The sequence below is a fragment of the Argopecten irradians genome, chromosome 12, assembly GCF_041381155.1.
Source record: "Argopecten irradians isolate NY chromosome 12, Ai_NY, whole genome shotgun sequence".
Classification (NCBI taxonomy): Eukaryota; Metazoa; Mollusca; class Bivalvia; order Pectinida; family Pectinidae; genus Argopecten; species Argopecten irradians.
In genome coordinates this window covers 29,416,547-29,441,978 of record NC_091145.1, presented here as the reverse complement: position 1 = coordinate 29,441,978, position 25,432 = coordinate 29,416,547, and the positions used below count along the sequence as shown (strand labels likewise).

The 25,432-nt window shown below is 34.2% G+C and overlaps 1 protein-coding gene across 1 annotated transcript; it reads left to right on the top strand.

The window, feature by feature from the left end:
• The first annotated feature begins 1,193 nt into the window (after nt 1-1,193).
• LOC138336826 (hemicentin-1-like) lies at nt 1,194-21,648 on the top strand. Its single transcript, XM_069286416.1, has 9 exons — nt 1,194-1,282; nt 4,719-4,814; nt 7,309-7,349; nt 13,684-13,869; nt 15,882-16,058; nt 16,495-16,677; nt 17,595-17,765; nt 20,405-20,428; nt 21,142-21,648. Exons 1-9 carry the CDS (start codon nt 1,212-1,214, stop codon nt 21,279-21,281), a joined length of 1,089 nt encoding a protein of 362 aa, XP_069142517.1. The 5' UTR covers nt 1,194-1,211; the 3' UTR covers nt 21,282-21,648.
• The last annotated feature ends 3,784 nt before the right edge of the window (nt 21,649-25,432 follow it).

Genomic DNA, 25,432 nt, shown 5'->3' with positions numbered 1-25,432 from the left:
AAACAGAACTCACTCCAAAAGGAGGTTGAATTTGGTAGTAATTTGCTAGAATGCTGCCCCCCTCCCAACCAACTAGGGGCATTGGGCGGCCCCCAGACCCCTCGCCTAACATTTTGCGTATATCACAAAACCAATAGATCGATGGGTTTTTTCCGTGTAGTGCGACTTACCTGATACTCGATACCTCTTCTTCGACGTCGATGATCAGCTGATGTCAGCTTATTCTTGCGCGTACTTTACCCTCGAGAATATGTCCTATCCACGACGCTGGCTGACCATCACTGTATCACTATCACAATGCGTATCATTTATATTTTGAGATATAACTCCATATTTGTGATCAGTATCATCCAAGTTTTGTTTATAATACATTAATTAAGGTAATATTTTTATTATACACAACCGATTGAATTGTGGTTATAAAATACTAGCAATGTAATACGGGGGTTTCGAGATCCCAAAACGACGTGGGGGTAAGTACGATTTACCGTCGATTAGTCCTACCTTCCGGTGATGATGACGTCATAATCACCGGCTGGTGGGACAAGTCGACGATAAATTGTATTTTACGCACGTCGTTTTGTGATCTCGAAACCCCCGTTTTAGGATATTTTGTTCATGGATAGTTTACTAAGTTCTACTCTTGAATCGCGGTACCTTCAGATGTTCAGGACATAGAGAATCTAATAATTCAATACGTATGTTGTACAAAAATTTACGTTTTTGCATACGCATTGGTGTATTGACAAAATCATGGAGTTTAATGAGTATGGCGACAATTTGATCATTTTATTAGGTTTTTGCAAGTCGTTGATGAAAACTGAAGCAACGTTTAACTTTGAAATTTGACAGCTAGGCATTGTTGCAACTTCACGTTGGTTTATTGGTAACATTCCTGACTTTTAATAGGATTTAAAACTTACTTTCTTACTTTCTTAAATTAACATTAAATGACAAACAAACAGAAAAAGCAAATACGTGCAGGTAAAATAAATTAAATCGTGCGCCGTTTCACACATTTGTATCGAATTGGACCTACGATAATTCGCAATGTGATGATAATGGTAAATAATTTGACACGTAAGACAATTGTTGAGGATAGCAGTTTCCGATTTATTTGAACGAGATAATCGTTTCTGTTGTTATAAAAGAGTCAGGTTAGGTCTGTGCACACCATCTTTACGCTCGCCGGGAAGACAAGAGAAGCCACTATGAAGACACTGATCTCTTTGGTCCTTCTTAGTACTGTGGCGGTGCTTACAGTGACTGCCGAACATAACGAGTAAGTAATTTATCACAAAGAAAGAAATATCGATCTCTTTGACTCAAATAATTTTATTTTTTGCTTAAACATGAATATCTTATGTATTTTCACAATTGCTTTGTAAGGTAGTTGTCTATGCTTTATTTTCTAATCTATAAATATAAACATTTCTACACGGGCGATCAATTTTATGTTGTTTACAAATTTGAAAATCTTAAATCTATTTAAGTTTTTTTTTCTTAATTTTAATATTTATTTTTCTTAATTTGTTATTGAATTGAATTATAACAAATACTAGATGTTAGTTAAATGGCTGAATATTTTATATGACAATGAGAAAAAAATTATAACGAACTCTATAAGGGAGGAAAATAAACCTGAGCTTAATGATAGATGTAGCACATTTTAAAACGGCGCGAAAACTTATTATGCAATTATGTAGTTCAGCGGTGTTCATACAGCATTACCGTTAGACTGGATGACCTGTGGTAGTTTTCTTATACTCTCAAATAGGCTAATTATTATAACAATTAGATAATATAGCGGAGAAAATTTGTACTAAGCCTATAATTCATTCTAAGTTATGTTTAATTATACCACAAGTGAGAATCCTACATTCTGAGTGGTGAGGAGATATTGAGCATTTGACACATCGCAGTTAGCATTAGATGATTGAAGATAATCGGCTGTACCAACGCCCTACCAACGTGTGATATTGTAGTTTTGACAGTGCAAAATGTTAACCGCCCGGAAACAATGCGCACTCGTTTCTCGTACACCTTATTCGTTGATTAGGTGAATGAAAGAAGAATTATAACAAACGTCTTCGTGACGTTGTTAAACACACAACACAACGAAGCCAAAGTTCATTGAAGGTTACGATAAAGTTAAACAACATAGATATCAGTACGACCCCTTATTATGAGTTTACATATTGCACTTGTTGATAAGTGTTATGGAAACTGATTTGTTATTTTATTTTTGATTTAATGATTGAAAAAGAATACATATAGGTATTGGAAACTAGTTTTGTTTTAGACTTTTGGTAAATATTTGGCATCGTCTCATCAAAGTACTACAACGAGACAGGATTTTAAAGGTAGAAATCATGGACCGAATAACGATTTATCACATAATCCGCCTGCTATCCAGTGATTTCGCCCGTGTAATATTTTTTCATATGTCACTAGTGTAATTTGACCTCGAGCAATTTTCATTGGCTGGAAATTGATTGTGACGTTAGACAGAAACAATAAAATGACGCGACGTCAGGATTACGAGGACGGCGGGACAAACTGGCGGCCTTTGCTGGATTTTCATTTTGACATAAAATTCTTTGTTATGTAGGTATTTGTAGTTATGTGATAAAAAGTATCTTAAATTTGTGTTCATTTCATATGAGATTTTATGAAACTCGTCTCGAAGTTTTAATTTTTGCTCGTTAAGGATAGCAAAATATAAACTTCTTAGACTCGTTTAATAAAAATTCATATGAAATGAACACTCATGTAAGATCCTATATAAACTGTTTTGTGTTAGGGTTAGGTATCGTTCCTTTGTCATCTTCAAAGAAGTTTCTCTTGGTATGTGATTGTCATTTTTTTTTTACTATATATACATTTTGCCACAGAGACTTCCATTACTCTAATGATAATCGTGATCTGCATTATGATCAAATAAATGCAGCCCAAACTTGGTGTAGTAATATCTATTTAAATGAATATGAGACTTGGTTACTGACACCATGTTAGTCCGCGCGCGAAAATTGTCGTTGAAGTTTAATGAACCAGTTTGGTTATGAAACTTTAACAAAATCTTTTAAATGTCTAAATGATTGCTAAAAAGCTACTGAAAAAAACATTGAAATTTTGTTGTCGTTTTTTTTATAGGGACTATATTTTATCACTTTGAACTTGGCTGTTGAGGTTAAATGGCTGAAGCGTGAAATTCAAATGTTCACTTGCATCTAAATTATCTAACTGGCGCTATTCTATTTATCTGCCACCCAGATTGCATTTATATCTCCAATAAATGCAATCTAACAATCCTTTAATTGTTAAATAACACAGTCCAGGATAGATACACTGACAGTGATAACAATCACTTGAGTGTGGTATAGGGGGATATAGCGACAATGATGGTAACCACTGGAGTGTGGTATGGGGATATAGCGACAATGATGGTAACCACTGGGGTGTGGTATGGGGGATATAGCGACAATGATGGTAACCACTGGAGTGTGGTATGGGGGATATAGCGACAATGATGGTAACCACTGGAGTGTGGTATGGGGGATATAGCGACAATGATGGTAACCACTGGAGTGTGGTATGGGGGATATAGCGACAATGATAGTAACCACTGGGGTGTGGTATGGGGGATATAGCGACAATGATGGTAACCACTGGGGTGTGGTATGGGGATATAGCGACAATGATGGTAACCACTGGGGTGTGGTATGGGGATATAGCGACAATGATGGTAGTAACCACTGGGGTGTGGTATGGGGGATATAGCGACAATGATGGTAACCACTGGAGTGTGGTTTTGGGGATATAGCGACAATGATGGTAACCACTGGAGTGTGGTATGGGGGATATAGCGACAATGATGGTAACCACTGGGGTGTGGTATGGGGGATATAGCGACAATAATGGTAACCACTGGAGTGTGGTATGGGGGATATAGCGACAATGATGGTAACCACTGGAGTGTGGCATGGGGATATAGCGACAATGTGGTAACTACTGGAGTGTGGTATGGGGGACATAGCAACAATGACGGTAACCAGTGAGTGTGGTATGGGGGATATAGCGACAATGATGGTAACCACTGGAGTGTGGTATGGGGGATATAGCGACAATGATGGTAACCACTGGAGTGTGGTATGGGGGATATAGCGACCATGATGGTAACCACTGGAGTGTGGTATGGGGGATATAGCGACAATGTGGTAACACTGGAGTGTGGTATGGGGGACATAGCGACAATGATGGTAACCACTGGAGTGTGGTATGGGGGATATAGCGACAATGATGGTAACCACTGGAGTGTGGTATGGGGGATATAGCGACAATGATGGTAACCAATGGAGTGTGGTATGGGGGATATAGCAACAATGATGTTACCACTGGAGTGCCGAAGACGGTGAGGAAATATTCCGTGTATGGTGTAGTTGATGTTTCTTTGAATATGTGTGCGTATGTTGTAGAATCTTTTGAACATATTACGAATAACTTGATTACATATTGCCGAGGTATTTCTCGTTCGTGTCGGTATCAATATTGTGACTTCATTATTTAAGAAGGAAAATGACGCTGTTTTCTCTGAAATGTATGACGCTATACTCATAAAAACATGACGTAATAATCTATACATACCTGTAGATGACTATGTAGTATGGTAATATAGAATGGCGTAACATAAAATGTAACGAATATCATTGAATTTTCAGATGTACAAGGACGGTTAGTCGACTGGTTCTTGTTTACGAGCCAGTGACATATAGGTATTCCTACTGGGGCAGAGTATACACCTACACATACTACGTGTAAGTACAATTACCTCAGCAAAGTGTGGTAAAAGTTTTTGTTATTTATTCAAGCGTTGATATCAACTACTATCAACTATCTTTTTAATTTCATCTGGGTATGAAAAAATGACTGGTTGCACACTGAGTGAATTCGCAAACAATTTTTTTTCATAAAACAAAAATAGTGACATCAATACTTATAAATGATTTTTAGACTATTAAATAAAACACTGTTTTAATGTACGTTTCCATTGGTTTATCAAGGGATTCTTTTTCCAAATTAAAACGCAACATCAATGTTTCTATTGTGACGTCACGATAACGTCGGGTTTTCGTGCTATTCTTGGATTTGTTTTTCATAGTAGTATGAAAACAAAAAAGAATTGGTCAATTAGAAAGCCTGATTAAGTATGAAAACAAAGAAAAATGGAAAATTAAAAACTTTTTACACTATTCGCATATCGTATGCAATTTTATTCTATTAAAGACTGTTAAAAGAATATCATCGCTTCACTGACCCAAAATATATTTTCCGTACGTAATGTGATTTAGTTTGCGTACTTTATCTATATCACCAACTTATCATTATGATTGGTAGACCTAGAGAGTGGTTTGAAATAGGTACAAGTCAATAGAATTTTCTACCCGTTACAAATACGTACAAAGGTCGATATACTACTATTGTTAACCTCATCTTCATTTTATCAAACTTCGCCTATTACATTAATAATAAATATATAATCAGCAACGAAGTACAATTTCAACAGGAAATTCAAATTAAACCTTTGGATCAGCAAAGATATATTATGTTTAAGTAATAGGACATATCAACGAAGCACAATTTAACAAAGGATGACAATTTATTGATTATTGTCCGTGCCCTATCAGGGCCTCGAACTCACGATCTACGGCACCCAATCGCCTATCCAAACATAATTGCGCCTTTGACCACCGCGCCACATCCACGTCCCCAATAAGATGTTTCAATGAAGAAGTGATAGTGGGTTCGATATGCTGACATGATCACCGTGGAAATTGTCAATTAGATTATTTGGTTTCCTTGATCGCATGGTATATACATACAGTATACATGGATATTAATATATTAATTTCGGATACGATATCTTTTAAAGAAGATAACTTTATTTAGTGTATCCTACTTTTTCTGTCTGATAAATGGAATAATGTTTAATAAAATTTAATGGGTGTGTACGAATAGAACTTTTTTTAAGATATTTGTAAATCAACCAAATTAATAAAAACCGTTTCTAAAAATACCGAGAAAGAACATTTTCTGCTCTCATTATTTCTTTAAGCAAACAATATAAGTTACTTTTGGGTTCTAAAAGAATATAATTTATTGATATCATCAATTTATGAATATCATAACCGTTTACTCATTGTACTTCGTTTGGCCTATTTTGCGTTCCCGGATCGGATGTTGTGGTCACATAACGTGTACGTTATTCAGCTTCGTCATTACGTTTAAAGTTATATGTGCCGTTACTGGGCGATAATTTTGACATGCTATTTTTTCATCATTAATTTATTAAAAACCATAAGGTTTGATGAATAAAGCTGTTAAAACCATTAAAATGGCTTCAGATGACTTACAAACATTAGTTATAACACAGAAATTTTGTACTGAAAAATTGCTGTTTTTATGCCTTAAATATGTTTAAATGAAAACATACCTGCAGAAGTCCCTTTATAATTACTAAAAACATTGTTAAAATGTGTAATGAAATTGTAGACCACAATTTGGCTTCATTGTCTCACCGTATGTACTCATTTCACTTCAATATTAATGTAAATAAATGATTTTTGGCAGTACTGCCAAAAATCCTTTTCAACTCTTATTTGTACATGTAAAATTAAAACCTATGCATTGAAAGCACTGTAATTTTCAAAAAAGTTGGTAATTTTTGGTGATGAATAACATATTAAAAGCTCATCTTGATTCGTGAGTATGATAAAATACGGCACATATAATTTTAAGGTATATATTTCTTCAGAAGTTTGAATTCCATGCGATGTACTTGTCAGGATGTGACTGTTAGGGGCATGATTTAAAATTCTTTTTTTCCAAGATTAAATTATATGATGTTTATGTTCGTCCTATTGATAACTATATGATATTCAGGATGTGCCATATATAAGGCAAGGATACGTTTTAGGACGTCTTTTATGTGTATGGTTGTTTAATTTATATGTGCAATAATTAGTAGCTACTCCTATTCTGTTTACATCAACCACGCGGGGGTTTGGTGATCCCAAAACGACGCAGGAAAAGTGACGCGTATATCTTTGAGTAATATTTATTTACGGGTCTTACATATTCAGACCGATAGCGACATCTTAAACATTACCTAAAATGTTTAATTATCGAACATGATATGTTTTTTAAGTGACCAAATATATTTCGACACCAAAACCACTACATGTATATATGAAAAATGTAATCAATCATGGTTAGTTGCTATATTGACTATCTGTGTGTTTTTATTTGCAGTCGGACTTACCGTTATATGGATTTTCAAGTACCCTGTCCAGGTAAATATAACCAAACAATACTTAAGTTTTGTAAGTTTGCCGTCTTATTAACAGCCAGGGTCATTTAAGGACGTGCCAGAGGTCTGTAAGCGGAGGAAAGCTGGAGTACCAGGACCGACTTTTACTAAAGGTCGTAGACGTAAACGTAGACTTTACGCCTAACTTTACGAGTGCGTAAATTGAGTTTTACAACAAGGCGTAACTATGCACGTAAACGTAGGAGTAGGCGGAAAACTTACGTGTGAATAAATTTTTTTTTTTTTTTTTTTTTTTTTTTATATTTATTTTATTTTCGAAGATTTTACATATACAGATACATGGTTATCTCACTCACACCATACACACCTCCTCACATCATATTCAGCATAATTTCAATATATTGCCATCTTTATGTATTATAAACATCCTCAAAAATTGACCATCACATTCACATCCCACAGGCTCATCAATGATCATCAATCATACTCACATCGTCATTAATTAAGCATACATGTACCAATATATTATTAACTCGTCCAAGATAATCATACACAATCAACCCACTCACATCCTCATTCAACATGACATGAATATAATATTATCATCATGAGTCATCAACCTTATAATATTTATAATCATCATATACACTTACATCATCATTCAATATGATATCAATAGGATTATCATCCTGGTCAACAAACACATCATCCTTCATCATAAAATCACTGTATCATTTCTGTACTTATCATCAACACAATTACATTATTCATCCTTATCATCTATCACCCTACAAGCATACTACCATAACATTACATTTCAACATGACTTCAATATATATTTTCATTATTAGCATGCCCTAATCATTACACTTTTAAATGTGATAAAAAAAAAAACTAAGTCTCTGACACATCGAGATTTACTTACAAAACACTGGCAAGTGGACATACTTGACACACACACACACACACACACACACACACACACACACACACACACACACACACACACACACACACACACACACAATGAGAGAGAGACAGGGGGAGAGAGAGAGAGGGGGGAGAGAGAGAGAGAGAGAGAGAAAGAAGGAAGAGGGGAGAGAGGTCAGACTTTCAGATATTATGGCTCATTACTTATATAATTATGCAAGTAGAAAAGCTTAACTGATATTAATGATGTATGTACATGTAATTTTAAATATGTGTATAGCATGACCGAGTTAATTTAGTCAAGTTCAACAAGTTTTATCCACTTTTTCCATTCTTTAACAAATTTTGCGTGAAAATACTCCCCTTTACTGTAAGCAATGTGTCTCTGTACTTTATAGTAATCTTGAATCAAATTAACCAAAACCATAACATTTAATGAACAATGTAAGCATCTGGTTCTATATATGTAGTGTTTAATAAGAAGAAGAATTTCATTGTCAATTCTGTTATACAGCCCTGTAGGTTCAAATAGCCCAAATATCATTGCTTGTTTATTTACGGCAAAGGGAATAAAAAGAACTTCTAGTAAATCTTCAAAGCTTGTCAGAAAATTTTGAACCTCATTGCATTCCCATAAAATTTGGATAATTGTCTCCCTTTCTATAATGCAAAAAGTACAATGTGGGTTATTTGTGAGACCAATCTTGTAAATAAAAGAGTTAGTTGATAAAATATGATGGTTTATTCGAAATTGAAACCATTGGAATTTAGTATTGAGAGTTACCTTGAATGGAAGAGAATATATCTTTTTCCATGTATCATTATTGAAGTCAAAAATAGTTCCCCACTTACTCTGAGCAGATATACTGGTGTTTTTCTGTATAGATGTAATAAGCACTTTATAAAAGTCTTGAGAACCTTTCTTCCTTTTCAAAATAATTTCAAGATCTGTAGGTATAATTGGGTATGGTAAAAACACTGTTACGAATATGATGATTTTTAAGGTAATTTTTAATACTTCTTAATATTCCATGAAACTGAAGATAGTTTGTAACATTACCATGTAACTCACAAAATTCTCCGAAAGAGTAAAAGGAGCAAGTTTTTTATCCTTAATTAAATCATTTATTATCGTAATACCATTATTAAACCAGTTTCGAAAAAACACAGTTTTTTTTACCAACAACTATATTCTTATTATACCACAAAGGTGCTTTCAGCAAAGAACAATTGTTATTCTTGTACGGTTCTTCCTTTAAACTGAGTTTGTACCATGCATTAAAAACGTCATTCCAAAAAACATTACTATTGTGAGTTTGAATTTGCTTTATGTATTCACAACCACAGTTTGCCAAAATATGAGGATTTAACCAAGTTTTTAAAATGCATAGCCATTTCCCTTCTGAACTGAAAATCCTTCTTACCCATCCAATTTTTAAAGATTCAATAAATGATATCAAATGGAACATTTTAAGGCCACCATCTATATAGTTCTGAATAATTATATTTCTCTTCACTTTGTCAGTTTTGCCATTCCATAAAAAAGAAAAAAGAATGGAGTTTAGCTCTTTAATAAATTTATCCTCAGGATTTGGTAAAGAAATAAATAGATGATTCAACTGTGATATCAATAATGATTTGATTATACTGACTTTCCCTATTGGAGTAAGCTTTCTTTTACTCCAACTGTTAATTATAGCTTTAAGTTTAATTAACTTTTTATCGAAATTCATTTTAGGAATTTTATGCAAATCTACATGAAAATCAATTCCGAGTAGTGTAAACTTATCCACTCCCCACTTAAAATTCAGATCTGGTAGAAAGACATCACTACTATATTTCTTGCTACCTATCCAAACTACTTGAGTTTTACCCTTATTAACTTTTAAACCAGAAACCTTTGCAAAAATATTCAGTTCATCAACCGCACCCTTCAGTGATTTCTCTGTTCCATCTAATATTAATGACGTGTCATCAGCATATTGTGAATTCAGAAGGGGGTAGTTATTAACATTTATACCATTTATATTACTATTATTTCTAAGACGTATAGCCAATATCTCTACACAAAGAATAAATATATATGGGGCAATTGGGTCACCTTGACGACAACCACGTCTTATATCAAAAAAAGGTGACAAATTTCCCCCCTGATTTATAGCAGAATTGGTGTTAGCATGCAATATCTTGACCCATTTCCTAAAATCATTACCAAAGTTAAAATAGTCAAACACTTCATCAATAAACTTCCAAGAGACCGAGTCAAACGCTTTTTCAAAATCAATTAGTAACAACATTCCTGGTATATTATTTTCCTCAGTATAATGCATAATATCGTATACAAGGCGAGTATTTTCCCCTAGGTAGCGTCCTGATTGAAAACCTGTCTGATCCGAGTTTATTAATTTATCTAAAATTGATTTAAGTCTACAAGCTATTGAACCAGAGGCAATTTTATAAACAATATTCAAAAGAGAGATTGGTCTCCAATTTTTTATGAAATATTTTGATTTATTTGCCTTAGGTATGCAAGTAATTATGCCCTGACGTTGGGTAACTGATAATTGACCATTTAAAAAACCAAAATTAATAGACCGTACAATAAAATTTCCTAGTTACTTCCAAAAACATTTAAAAAATTCTGAAGTAAATCCATCTGACCCAGGGCTCTTATTATTTTTCATGTTTTTAAGTGTTTTAGCAGCTTCTTTTAAAGTTAACAAACCTTCTAAACTATTTGCCTCTTCTCGGTTTAATTTAGGGACTTCATAGTTTTCTAGAAACTCATTTAAGTTAATGTCCCTGATATCACTTTCTATCCCATATAGCTGTTCATAAAAAGATTTGACCTCATTTAAAATATCCCCTTGTTTTGTGATTATTTCTCCATTATCCCGTTGTAATTTTGGAATTCTTTTTGACGTGAAGTTCCTATTTTCTAAATTGCAAAAATAATGTGTTGGCTTTTCACCTTCATCAATCCATAAAGACTTTGCCCTTATTATACTCCCTTTAATCTTATGTATTCGAATGTCCTCTAAATCTTTTTTTTCTGACTCAACTTCTCTACATCTATATCAGTCTGATTTTCTAAATGCTGAATTTCGTTCATGAGATTTTTTTCCCTTAACCTACTTTGCTTTTTAATAAATGATGAGTAAGAGATTGATTTTCTTCTGATTTCCAATAATAGGGTTTCCAAAAATAATTGATCATCTATTACTAATTGTAACTCTGAATCCGGAATAGTATCGGTCATATCTAGATTGTATACAGGAAGACAGTATTGAGTTTTTATTTCTTTAATAGTTTTATTTATGGTATCAAGAAAATTTTGGTCGTGTAACAAAGAGTTATTAAATTTCCACAGACCTCTACCTTTTTTAAATTCATTAAATTTTAATGTAATAGTTGGGAATTATGATCAGATCTATAACCCGACTCTATGCCTGAATTACAAACACTTGGAAGTAAATTTGTTGAAACTAAAAAGAAATCTAATCTGGCTTGTTTTATGGGTCTACATTTCCGCCATGTATATCTTACAGTATCTGGATGTTGATCTCTAAAGACATCAACTAAATCAAAATTATCTATAATTTCTATGATCTTGTCACGAGCCTTTGGATTATTCGCATGTTTATAGTTTTTGTCATAATCTATGCCAGGGTCGAGCACCAGGTTAAAATCACCACAAATCAGACAATACTCATTATTAAATTCAGAAACAGTTTCTTCTATTTTATCATAAAATGAAGGTGTGTCTGAATTTGGACCATACAAAGTAATTAAAGTGGTTTTTTTCCCTTCAATTTCTAAATCTAAAGCTAAAAAATTACCTGTTAAATTCTTTTTCTCCTTAATTACCTTTACATCAAAATTATTATTTATCAATATAGCTGTACCCCTAGCATTTGATTTAAAGGAATTGAAATAGCAGTTATAGCCCCATTCTGTTTGTATTAAATTTTCCATTTCTTCTGTGAAGTGTGTGTCTTGCAAACAGTAAATATTGTAATTTTTCCCCCTTAAATAAGAGAAAACATCCTTCCTTTTTAGTTTATCACCCAACCCCTGACAATTTTGCTGTTAAGATTCTAATTCCCTCCATAATAATTTCGAAAAAAACCTATTAGACATAGGCAACCAACTTTACTCAATTCATTATTCTTGGAATTCTTATTTCCAAACATAAATAGGTAAATAAAACATTTGGTTTCAACGCTATAATATTCAGTATAGAGAGTGTAAGCTAAAAAAAACTATAAGCGTGAATTGAAAACAGTTCGGGGAAATAGTAGGGGACAAACAAGAAAATATACGGTTTTTTAAAAGTAATATTCATTAACAGAAGATATATCTTACCATTACCTAACAAAGGTGGGGTAAGGTAAAAAATATAACCTAGACCTGGAATGAAGCACCATCCACGAATCATATTAATGATCATTACTCTGAAAAGTCTGGCTGGGAGGAAAGAAAAGACCGAGATCAGACTCGGAGAAAGAATAAAGACACATAGAAAGAGAAACAGGGTATGAACATAAGAAGACATTAAAAATTATGCCCAAAGGCAGGCGAAGACACCGACTCACCATCAGCCATACGCGCACATCTTTCATGTCACCTCCTATTAAATATCCGAATAAATTTTGTAACGCGACATTTATTGGCTAAAGACACTAGGCACACGGCCAAAGTAGACTGAGTTTATGTTTCGTGATTGTCTTTAGCTTTGATTAACCGTCAACATATTAAAAAAAATCAGATACCAGTTATTTAGATCTGATAAATAGCTAACGTAATTGTATATTGATACATGTACTTATAGTTAAACGGGGGAATGCCGATTTTCTCTCTACATTTTCATTCAATATTCAGAAAATCGCTTATACTATGAAAACGTTTTCAATGAAGAAGTACATATATAAAGCATACATTGAAGATACAACAATATATATATTGATTTATTCTGATTTTATGTGCTTTATTTTGATTATAAATAAAAATAAGTTTTCTTTATCTTGCGTCACATCCTTCGACGACAGGCATTTCACGCGGTGTGTTTAGCATCAATGGACAGATAAAGGCTGATTTTTTATAACAGTTTCGAAATTTTCTGAATATACCGGAACTTGATTTTTGACATTCAAAAACACACAATGTTCCTTGAGGGCTCTTTGGACTCCGGCTCGGGTACTATGCCATCCCTCGACATCACTATAAAACCAAAGCGCCCTCAATTCGTAAATCATTGCAATACTGATGTTCTTAGGTACGTTAATGATCTTCTGAACATTGTGCTTACATGTAGAAATTGATTTCAATATAAACGCAAATATAGAGAAATTAAACCATCCAGGAGTTTGTATCGTTGTTGAATAACTAAATTGTAATAGATGCTGATCTACACCTTTTCATTTCAGTTAATTGCGAGTGGGACGACTGGATTGCGGAAGATTGGACACCTTGTTCAGTCACTTGTGGCAAGGGTGTACAATGGCAACGTTCAACACGTGGGATTAAGACACAAGCTAAATACGGAGGAGCCGCATGCACTGGGCCGAGGGAAAAGTTAGACACCCGGTCGTGTGATAAGGATCTTTGTCCAAGTAAGAAAATAACTATACGGAATGCGTAGATACTTTATACTTTTTTTTAGGTCACCTGAGACGAAGTCTCAAGTGACCTGTTCTAATCGCCGTTTGTCCGTCGTCGTCCGTCGTGCATTGCCCATCGTATGGCGATAAGCAATTTACATTTTCGACTTCTTCCCCAAAGCCACTGAACCAAATCCGTTCACATTTTGTTCAAATATGTTAATTATATGGTGCAAGCAATCCAGGGGCCTGAAGGGTTGGGCCAAAAGGGGTTAAATAGGCTAAAACTTCAAAAATCTTCTTCTGAAATTCTAGAAATGGTAGAATCAAAACCTATTCATAGATGGAAAAGTCTTAAGGTCCTTTATACAAATTGTGAATTATATGACACTAGGATCTCACGTTTCCCCCTGGGGAGGGGATCAAGTTTACTATAGTTTACATCGGGAAACACATTTTTGAGCATTATTTGGAAATTTGTAATAGGAAATGAGTCAAGAGTTGTCATACATTATATAATTATCAGTATGAGATGGCCATAGAATCCTATTAACAATTTTTCCATGCCTGACCCCTAGGGGCATGAGGGGTAAGACCAAAGGGATCAAATAGGCTAAAACGTCAAAAAATTTCTTCTGAAATTCTAGAAATGATAGAATTATATACTCTTCATAGATTGAAAGTCTAAGATCCTTTACAAAAAGTGTAAATTATATTACCCCTGGGTCTAGCGTTTCCCTCTGTGGAGGGGGTAAAGTTTACTATAGTTTGTATGTGGAAAACATATTTTTGCGCATTATTTAGTTATTTGTTATAGGAATTGAGTCAAATGCTGTCATTGATCAGAATGAGATGGTGGTTTGTTGACAACATTGTCCTGACTGACACCCAGGGGTCTGAGGGGTGTGACATAAAGGGGCCAAACATTATGTAACCGTTTATGCTTTAAAACCTTCCTCTCAAATTCAACAAATAGCATTTGCCTCACATAAAGAAAACTCACAAGGTTCTTTAAAGCGAAATTGATTAAAATTAATCTTGAGTCCCTGGATGTCCAACCCCAGGGGAGATGGTAAACTTTATTTGGTCCACAAGCCATTTTATTGGGTAGCAATTAGATATTAAATGTTCATGATGGTCGTGACTGACATTATATATTACCAAGGTAAATCAGTACTCAGGTGACTGTCAAAGCCTTTTTGGCCTCTTCTTTGTTTTATGAAGGAGAGGTGTAGCTTTGTGTTTTACGTTAACTACATGTAAGTGATAAGCAAAATATTTTGTATAAAGATACGTTGATGCCAGCTTCATATTGTATGTTATTTAGAAAATCTATTTTTGTGATTTCAGTGGTCAAAGGTTAAAAGGTGTTTAAGATCAAATTAATTTGATATTATTGTAGAAATGATATTTTTCACTTTTCTTTCAAGTAATGGGTTTGTGAATTTCAGATCAGAAAACAGACTAAAATATGAAGAAGTAGGTCACACTGACCTAGTTAAGCATTTGGTCTGTAGATGTTTAGACCGAAAACAGATACGTAATCAGAATAAAACGCGAAACAATAATCGACGCAGAAAATAACAAATAAATGTTCGGATACGGCTTATTGCGGATGATAATGATATATTATTTCAAATGAATATCGATTTGTTTGAAAGATAGTATAAGAATAAGCAAACAACATGAAATCAACTCCACCACGCAAATGTTTCGTGCCTTCAGGGTTCGTCATTGATCAAGGGTTATTTATATAAAGTCAGTTTGTGAATGATTTATTTTTCTGTTTTTGCAGAATCCTGTAAAAATTTATTTCGATGACTTAGTGTAATCAATATGTTTCATGCGAGTTCTAATGTTAATACGCAGTAAGTTCGAAAATAACACATAATATTTTTTTCATTTAAATACTGTATTTTGTTTCTATGTTTAATAATATGGCACTATTCAATCAACGCATTTCTTGACATGAGCTTTTCATTGTGAAAACACTGAACATTAAAATTTATATCTATCACTTCAAGGCACTATATGTAAAATAGAAAAGCATGGCATACATACCCATCGCCAAACGTGCCTCAACTTTATACACTGTGAGAATGGCAAAGCTCACATCAAGCGATGTTCGGCGGGAACTGCTTGGGAGCCAAAGAGCGAAGCTGAAAACAAATGTACCAGTAAAGGTCTGGAAGCTTGCCATGGTGAGTTTTCTGGTGTCTATATTTACATGATGTTTCCATCCTTATAAGTGATGAGATAATTATTCAGACTTTAAAGTGTTTCCTTGTACGTTTATTTAACCTACACCTCTTTAACATCTTGTATTCGCGTCATTGTCCTGTCATTGAAAGTGCTCGCTTAGGTTTGTTCCTTTTAATTTCATTTAGAAAGAGAATAACGAATGCAGGTTTATCATCATACCAAAATGACTTTCCTTCGGCTATTCTAGTTAATTTACTTGCTAGGAAATTTAAGGGGAAGAAAAATACGTAACATTGCATCATATTTCCATGACATTTCCATACACCATTAATTCGTATTTATTTCAATTGACATTTCCATATACCAATAATTCGTATTTGCACGTTTTACTAGATCGCTGATTTAGGACAGCCTATCAATACTTTTTATCCACAGGACCTGTCTGTGAGAGAGGGACGTATTATCCTCACGAGACCAATTGTTCCATGTACCTGAAGTGTGATCATAATGAACTGATCCCAAAGGAATGTCCGGGGAATGCATCCTACTGGGACCCCCAGCATAACACATGTACACAGATGAGATCTGTTTGTGACAAGTCCCGTGTGGCTCCACCAGGTAAGAACGACTAATCATTCGTTCTCATTTATTGATAATTCTTATGTATATGGAAATTATGTCATAACCCTGTGCTGTATATTGATATATGTCCTTATGCTGTATATGGACATAATATCATGTCCCTGTGTTGTTTACGGAAATTATAATGTCCATGTGTTGTTTACGGAAATATCATGTCCCTGTGCTGTATATGGATATGATGTCATGTCCCTATACTGTATATTGACATCATACCCTGTCCCTGTGTCGTATAAGTAATTATAACCTATCCATGTGCTTATTTGGATATTATATTCTGTTTCTGTGCTGTTTAAGATGAAAATTAATGGAATCTGTATATGTGTTATATTAGAACAAGACAAAACATTAATCATTTTGATGAAATATCATGAACAACTTATAGGAAACAATTCAAAGGAGGGGTAAGGTTAGGTTAATATTCATGGTTCATCTTCGTTCGTCCCTTCACGTCCAGTGATGCAATTTGATTGATGCCTTACACTCATTTCTAGTTTTAAGTACAAGTCTTCTAATACTGGAGGGACAATTGTCTCTATCTGTCCGGATATTGGTTTCCAGATGATTACTTGAGTAAAAATTGATAAAGGCTAACTGCAATGGTCACTGTTATTTAAAATATATTGTTTTGACTATTTTGTTCTCCAGACGATAACTTAATACAACAGAATCTTATGAGGTAACACATCAGTTCAGGATGGACTTTAGGGTCAAAAGGTCAACTACATTTTGTATACAGTACTAAGGTCATATATATATACTAAACATAAGTTAAAGTCTCTGTTAAAGTTTAATGGCACAACAAGAATGCTTGTTCATTTGTTACTGGCATTTAAATGTATGGTCTACATAATCATTGAAAGTGTTTGTACTAACAACCAGTTTATCTCCTTTAGAAGACAAGTGTGATGAGCAGAGCGGGCTCCTCCTCGTTGACAGAGACTATTGCAACAAGTATTACACATGCGTACACGGGCTTCCTGTGTCTCAAAACTGTGCTCCAGGAACTGTGTTCAACTTTACAAAGCAAACATGCGAACACGCGGAGGATGTTTCTTGTATTGATGGTAAGACTAACCAATCAAATGTATATATTTATTTTAGGATTACAACGCGTACATTTATATTTTAAAACATAAAATAATAATAAATATATCCGTGCTTAGTTAACTCTTGTCCAGAGATTACCACAATAATCAAATAACAAATGTTTATTGTAATAGATAACTATGCAGAAGTGTTAGAAACTTTCCACGGTATTGTTTTTAGTGTCCCTCAAAGCCCATTTGCCGGTATACACATTTCAATCGAAATCGAAGGATATCTAAATTTTTACCAATCGGTTTACCGCCAGTCTCTAGCATATTAAAAAGTCACTAAAATTTGGCTTTATTATTTTTGTTTCTACTATATGCCTGATTCTAGATTATAATAAATATAAGCTAAATTGAGAGAATTAATTAATTGAACGATTAATCATTGAGCAATCGAAGTGGTGAAATACGTTTTGGAACATCGTAGTTTTAACTTTTAAGCCCTCTTCAGATACAGAAAACACTAATATTTCACTCTAAACAAAATAGTTTGTGATTAAATTCTTCAAATATGACTTTGTGTCTAGTATCATTGTCAAGACCATGCATTCAGATGATACAAACGAACAGAAACCTTCAAAGCTGGTCGATCATGTCAGTGTTACATGGACAACAACCATTGATATTACTTCCTTCACCCATATCCATATCAATAATTTACATTGTTTGTGAGCAAATATTTTAAGAAATGGAAAATCATGTAATTCCAATAACAAATTTCTTTTGAGCTCGCCTCTCGAAGAGAGAGGGGGCTATATGGAATCACTCCGGCATCACCATTGGTTTTGGATTTCCCAGGTTAGGGTTTTGGTGTAAATATTGAAAAACTGTCATCTGTCATAATTGACATTAATTTCTACAATCATTTTGGATTATGATTGTTGCTATGAGTCTGAACAATCATTTAAATGAGCCAAATGCTGGATTTTGAGAACTACAAAGGCCCAACAGGCCGAAATAACGAGATGAAGATTTTAGTGTAAGTGTTGAAAAATTGTTATCTGTCACAACTGACATTATTTCTATAATCATTTTAGAATGTAATTGTTGTTATGGGTGTGGACAATCATTTAAAGGAGCCAAATAATGGATTCTGAGAATTTCAAGAGGCCATATTGGCCGAAATAGCCAGGTTAGGTTTTGGTGCAAGTGTTGTAATACTGTTATCTGTCACAACTGACATTATTGGTGTGATATTCATGGACAATTACTGAGAGGGGGGGGTGGGGGTGGGGGTGGAGGTGGATTTTCAGATTTTCAAGAGGCGCAAGTGGCTGAAAAGTTAAGTTATGTAATGGCAGTAATATATTTCATAATACTAGTAACTTACAAGGAACCTGATTTAATTTTTTTAAAAATCCCAGAAGCGAGCTTTGCTGTTCTCAAACAGCTCTTGTTATATGTTGAGTACACATTAAAAATGTTTACAGAGTATAGAAACCCCCGGTCATGACCTCCTCCCATTCCAGCTGTGTATTTAGGGGGTTATAAAATCTGCCCCAGGCCTACACATTGACCAGATCAACTCCTCATAGTCATAGTAATGTAATAGGGGTATGACCTTTCTGTACTCACAATTATTCCGGGGAGTGATTTCCAGATTTGACCAGACCCTAAGTTTTAAACTAGGGGGATATAATCTAGTTAAGAACTCTGCTGAAAAAGTCTTATCAACATCTTAGGGTCTTCAGGCCAGTCTACCAATCGGTGTAAACGCTGCTGGAACAGTCATAAGGTTAAATCATGCATAAAAGTTTCAAAATATGGGCTAAAATTATTGGAGCAGAGACAGTTTATATTATGTATAGAGTAAAATTATTTAAATTACTAAACTATAACTATTCAATGCCGTTAAATATCTTTTTATACATTATATAACATCAAATCACTTATTATTTAAAATAGTATTTACGTTTATGCCCCCGGTAGCCTTTGGTGTATATACAGCTGTCTCCTAACAAATGATGAAATAAGACCAATTTGATGATTGTTTTTAAAGAATTCAGGGACAGTATGATGACAAGAGAAAACTAATATTTCATCTCATGTTTATTATGGTTAACATCCTATTACAGCTAAGGTAATCTATGGACGACCTGTGCGCAATGCATTGTGTTTTTAGATGTCTATATAATTTTGGAGGCTGCGACATACTCTTATTGTGTCTCTTTGCAATAGTAAGACACTTGCGCAACACAAATGAATGATAAAAAAATCAAAACGATGACATAACTTTTATTCAGCTAATAAACACTTGGTACGATCGCATTTTGACAAGGAATGGTGAATAAAACAAATACAGAAAAAATGTACAGTAAAGAATGTGTGTGCCGTAAAGATGGTCTTTGTCTACATGCTGTAGAATCCATTCATTTCATATATCGACTGCTATGTACAAGGCGTGTTCTATTCCTTGACATTTAAGCATCTTCAATATAGCAACACACAAACGACAATTATTTTCCTATTTATTATTTCTTAATTGTCACACTTACTGATAAGCATTAAATTATGAAACAAATGACAAATGTAACTTTGTTTGCTGTAAGCCGAAAACAACTCTACTACTCATTGACTGTAAAATTGATAATTGTTAATGTTTTGATTTTCAGACGAAATTGAAGATGAAGACGAAGGTAAGTACATATATGTTTAAAGATACAATATTGATCAAGCGGGCGTTTGTCGACCAACTTTCTTTCGCGGCTACTAAATTTCACGATGACCATTTCAAAACCAGTTTGCGAAGATTAACATTCGCGGATTTAAATTTTGAATTAATGGAAATTCTATCAATATTAATGATGAAGATGTTAATTCGTGGTGATAAACTTTCACAGATTTACTTGGACCTTGAAAACCGTAGAAGTAAACTGCACGCGAAAGAAAGTATTATGGTCATGCGATGGAATTTATAGTATTTCTTGATTGTTGCGAAGAAGTTCATGGCCTCTGACCTCTGGCAAAGACGTACAAAAGTCTACATTATTGGTAGTTGCGGTTGTTACTTAAAACTCCCACCTGATTCCCGTTTTGTATCAAAGCACGACTTCAACTAAACTGTTTGCCAGTTCCTCATTGTACGGATGATATAGTCGTCGTAACGGCGTATCCCCCTATCTATTTGAAATGAATAAATTAGATAATAGGACATATCATCACTTAATATAATTAATATCAGGGTCAGTTGCATACGAGCATGATTGTACTTACGAAGAACTCTTCATTTCGAGTTAAATGTTTCATATGTCTATTAACATATTCCGTAACAACATAGACTTCACATCATAACAAAATATGTTTAGTAATGTGCATACATGATATATTTATGTGTTTCTTCAAACCGCAGAGCCATGCACAGGAGACTCCCCTTTCCCTGGTGACCCAAAGTACTATTATCAATGTGTCCACGGCAAGCTTGTGAAGATGCCTTGTCCACCCGGCACCATCTTCGACCCCGAAACCAAGGGCTTTCGTCACGCCAACTAGTAAAGAGCACGGCATCGTATTATCTTGTTATGTCGACAACTTTGATCTCTTCGGAACACTACTGCTTGCAACTACTTAACTATTCAATTTTAAAACTGGTTCATCAAAGTATCTGAACGTTCGATGTCGGTCTTCCATCAATAGTCCGGATAAATACGATCGGTTTTGCACATGAAGGAAACCCCTGACTCGTCTTTAATGAAATAGAAAGGATAACAACATGTGACCATGTATAGAATTTGTATATAAGTATCGTACGTCACCAACAACGACGCCCTTTATCTTCAACTTTAAATTAACATATAGAACCTGGAACTATATCTAATGTACTCTTTTCCTGCTTTTTTTTTCAATAAAACTTCTTGCATTTGAATTTTTAGTGTTATGTTTCTGTATGGAATATTTATATTTTTTGACAAATTGTTTACATCAGATAATGAATAGGTGAGTGGTACTGTTATCAAAAAAACGATTTCCGAGTCATTAAAAATAAAGCAAATAAATAAATGGAATTTTGTAAATAAAATGTTTCAAAAAAATAAGAAGAAATTTCTCAAATAAAGATCACTGTGACAAGTTACAAATAGTAAATTACACAAGATTATGTGGAAACAAAAATTACTATCATTGTGATACCGGTTGCAAATTAATCGATCTATGGCTAGTGGTGAAAAAATGTGCTGTAACATATGTATAGATTTAAACGTATTGTTGAAGTCGAATATGTTCGCAAACACATATATTTACATATGCCCCTATATAGTCAACGGGAGGGAAGTTGCGTTTAAATTAGCGTAAACGTAACGACGTATGAATACAAACCCAGAGTAGGATCGGACTACTTCTAGTTCACGCTTCGGTAAGATTTTGCGTCATATGATAATCTAAATAAACTTTATTTACTTAATTTACATTTTACTTTTTCATAGATTACAGATTTGCTTTGAATTAATAATAAACTAAAAATCGATTTCGGTCTTCTATTTGTCTCAAGACTGATCCTTAGGCGGCACAGACAATATCAGGCTCGTCATTAGCCTACTCGGTTGGCTTACTGTATGAAGTGTAAACAAAGTTTCCTCGTTGTCGGATTCAAAATAATAATAAAGAGTTGTTATAAGATCCAATTAAAATGTATTTGACATCAAAACAGAAGATGTGTTCAAGTATTGTAACGGTAATAAACAACAAAGGGAATCGCTGGTCGAGGCTACAACCGGGGGATTTCTTCAGGAATGTTCGAGGAATTCCATAGTTACGTCAGTCACACACCATGTCTATCATCCGTGCAATAAAATAAAAGTGGTGACTATGAAGAATTTAGTCTATATCGCGTACGTTGAGCGATACATACATTACAAACATTCAGCAGCTCAAGAGTCATACCATTTGATCAACAGGCTATTTCACAGTTGCTTTTCTCGGTTGAAAATCAAATATGGCTGTTCGCTCCACTTCGTACCGCATCACTACCCTGACAACGATAATATACCGGTAGTCGTTCCGCCTCGGTTATCTCAATTTTTCTTCGAAATGGACATTATTGATACATTATCAAATTAAAAAAACCCACCAAAAACATAATTTAAAAATAATTTAAAGGTGTCATTATTATATTTAAAAATCAAATTGCAGCTATAACATTTAACAATCGGAACTATATCTTCGGTCATCCTGACTACCGTAGTTACCCAATTAGCAACCAACACCGTTTTAAATTTGATGTAAAAGTAAACTTATTTATGTAAATTTAAAGATTGAACAGTGTTTTGATTGCGTTAAAGGTGGTATGAACACAATGGAATACAGACATATTCTACATGTAGCGCTAACGCACTACATTAAATATGTCTGTATCCCATTGCGTTCATACCACCTTTAACGTAATCAAAACACTGTTCAATCTCTATTTAGGCCGTTCCAGAAACAATTTCTAATATAGAAAATAAAGACGCTCAAACATAATTTGCTGCAAAAATAATTAACAAATAGCACTACAAGAAAATTTGCTTCTATTTATGACAACGTAATTTTACAACCTGATATATAGAGTATATTCCTTGTATCTGGATGAATACCATTTATATTGCAGTTAGGTAAAAACTTCGCACTTATGAAAAACGTCAAAGTCTCCACCTCACGAGATGAAATATTACTGGTGTTCATCAAGAGACAAGGATTATTCTATTTAATTTTTCTCGCTTCCAGAGGACCAGCAGCTTCACCAAAGGTTATTCCGCCGTTACAGTTATTCATTTTATTGGTATTTTTTATAATTTGCATCATTCACCCTTAATCATTTGCTGAGAGGCAATACGAGCGTTTTGTAAAAGATGGACAATTGAATTCTGAATAAAAATATCACGCCTCATTTTGGAATGGTGCATTCGGTATACCTAAACAATGTAAGACCACTTCCTTATAGCGATAAGATATTGCAAGTGTAAGCAAATGCACAAATGTCTGTTGTAGTCCCAATGAAAATAGGTGACATTGAGTAATCCTAGAAAAAAAAACAAAAAAAAAAAAAAAAACAAAAAAAAAAAAAAAACCTTACTGTTTCGATAGTGAAAATTTGGGTATTGAATAAAAAAACAATGCATAACATGACTAAATGTTTGACAGAATTGGAAAGATCGTCTGTGCTGTATATCTTCCTAAGTCTACTTACTTACTTTAAGGAACAAAAGACATAAGACCATGTGTGAGTATTACTATGTTACAGCGTTCAGTGTTTCCACATAAACAGTATCCGAATAGATGGTTACGTTAATTCCCATTTTATTTACAATCTTCAGTAAGTTAGATATTCTTCCTGAAGTTGTCACAACACCAAATATTTTTCGCAGTATTTTTACCCTTGCAGAACCAATGATTATGCCATCTTTCCATTAAGAGCTTTCAGGCATAAATGTAATTTGCTGACGGTTGCCATTAACAATTCAGGATCTGTTTATGTCACATATCGGTGTATGTCTGTGTAAATATATTATTTGTTTAATTTGTAGTCTAGCTCTTTTCATAGTAATACATGTATTTATTTCTTTGAATAATGCTTTGATAATGATACTGGTGTCTACGAAAGATTATAACTTTAAAATGCTGTAATCATAAATTGATACAATGTGATGTGAAATAAACAAAAAAGAAACAAAACTGACAGCAGGCACGTATAATGTAATCTTGTCTATGATGGTAGCTTGTGATCGGTTCACCTTGATTTTTTAACTTCGTTATCTTTAAAAATGGTGCACTGCATGATTGATAAAGTCCAATGTCTGACGCGATGTAAGTAAACATACAATGGCGTTATATTCTGCAAGATTGAAGATGTAAAATCCATTAAAAGCAGGTAACGATTTTCATAAATCAATAGCAGCATTATACATGCATGACAAACGACACACCAGTTTGTGAGAAATTGACCTTGACACTTATTCAAGGTCATGGGAGTAAGACGCATTAAAACCTTTCAACATTTTTTTTAAAAATCTGAATACTACTTTTAAAAAGACCTAGACTTACATGCCTTGATCTAAGAGTCCCAGAAAGTGACACTTAGGTGATATACTACTATATTCATACAATGCCACGATGGTAATTGACCTTGACCTTGATACAAACATAAATAACTGCCTCTGCCAGGATTCGAACTCGGGACCTCTAGGTTATAAGTCGGACGCTCAAGCGATCGAGCTAAAGAGACGGTCTCACCAGCTGAGCGGTATGCTAGTATTCAGTTAAGGAGATAAGCCGATAACTGTACTACATGTGTGAGAGGGTACAGCAGCAAAGCCCGTAAGGGCCGAATGCTGTTCCCTCTCACACATATAGTACAGTTTGAGTTTATCTCTAGCTAAAACACAGTCTATTTTGTGTTAAAACCATACTCTACAAAGCATTCATATGCTGAAAATAATACCATTGTGCATTCATCCATATCTTTTTATTCATTACATATCATACCATTAACAGGTAAAGCATGCACATTTCTGCTCACGTGTTTCTTAGTGCAGTCAACCATAACAATGTATTCATCACATATAAACCTGGTGAACCTAAAATACTCATAGTCACCCTTCTTTAACGACTATCATTCATTTCTAAAATATCTTCGGAGGATGGACATAGTCTTGTTCTACCAGGAAAAC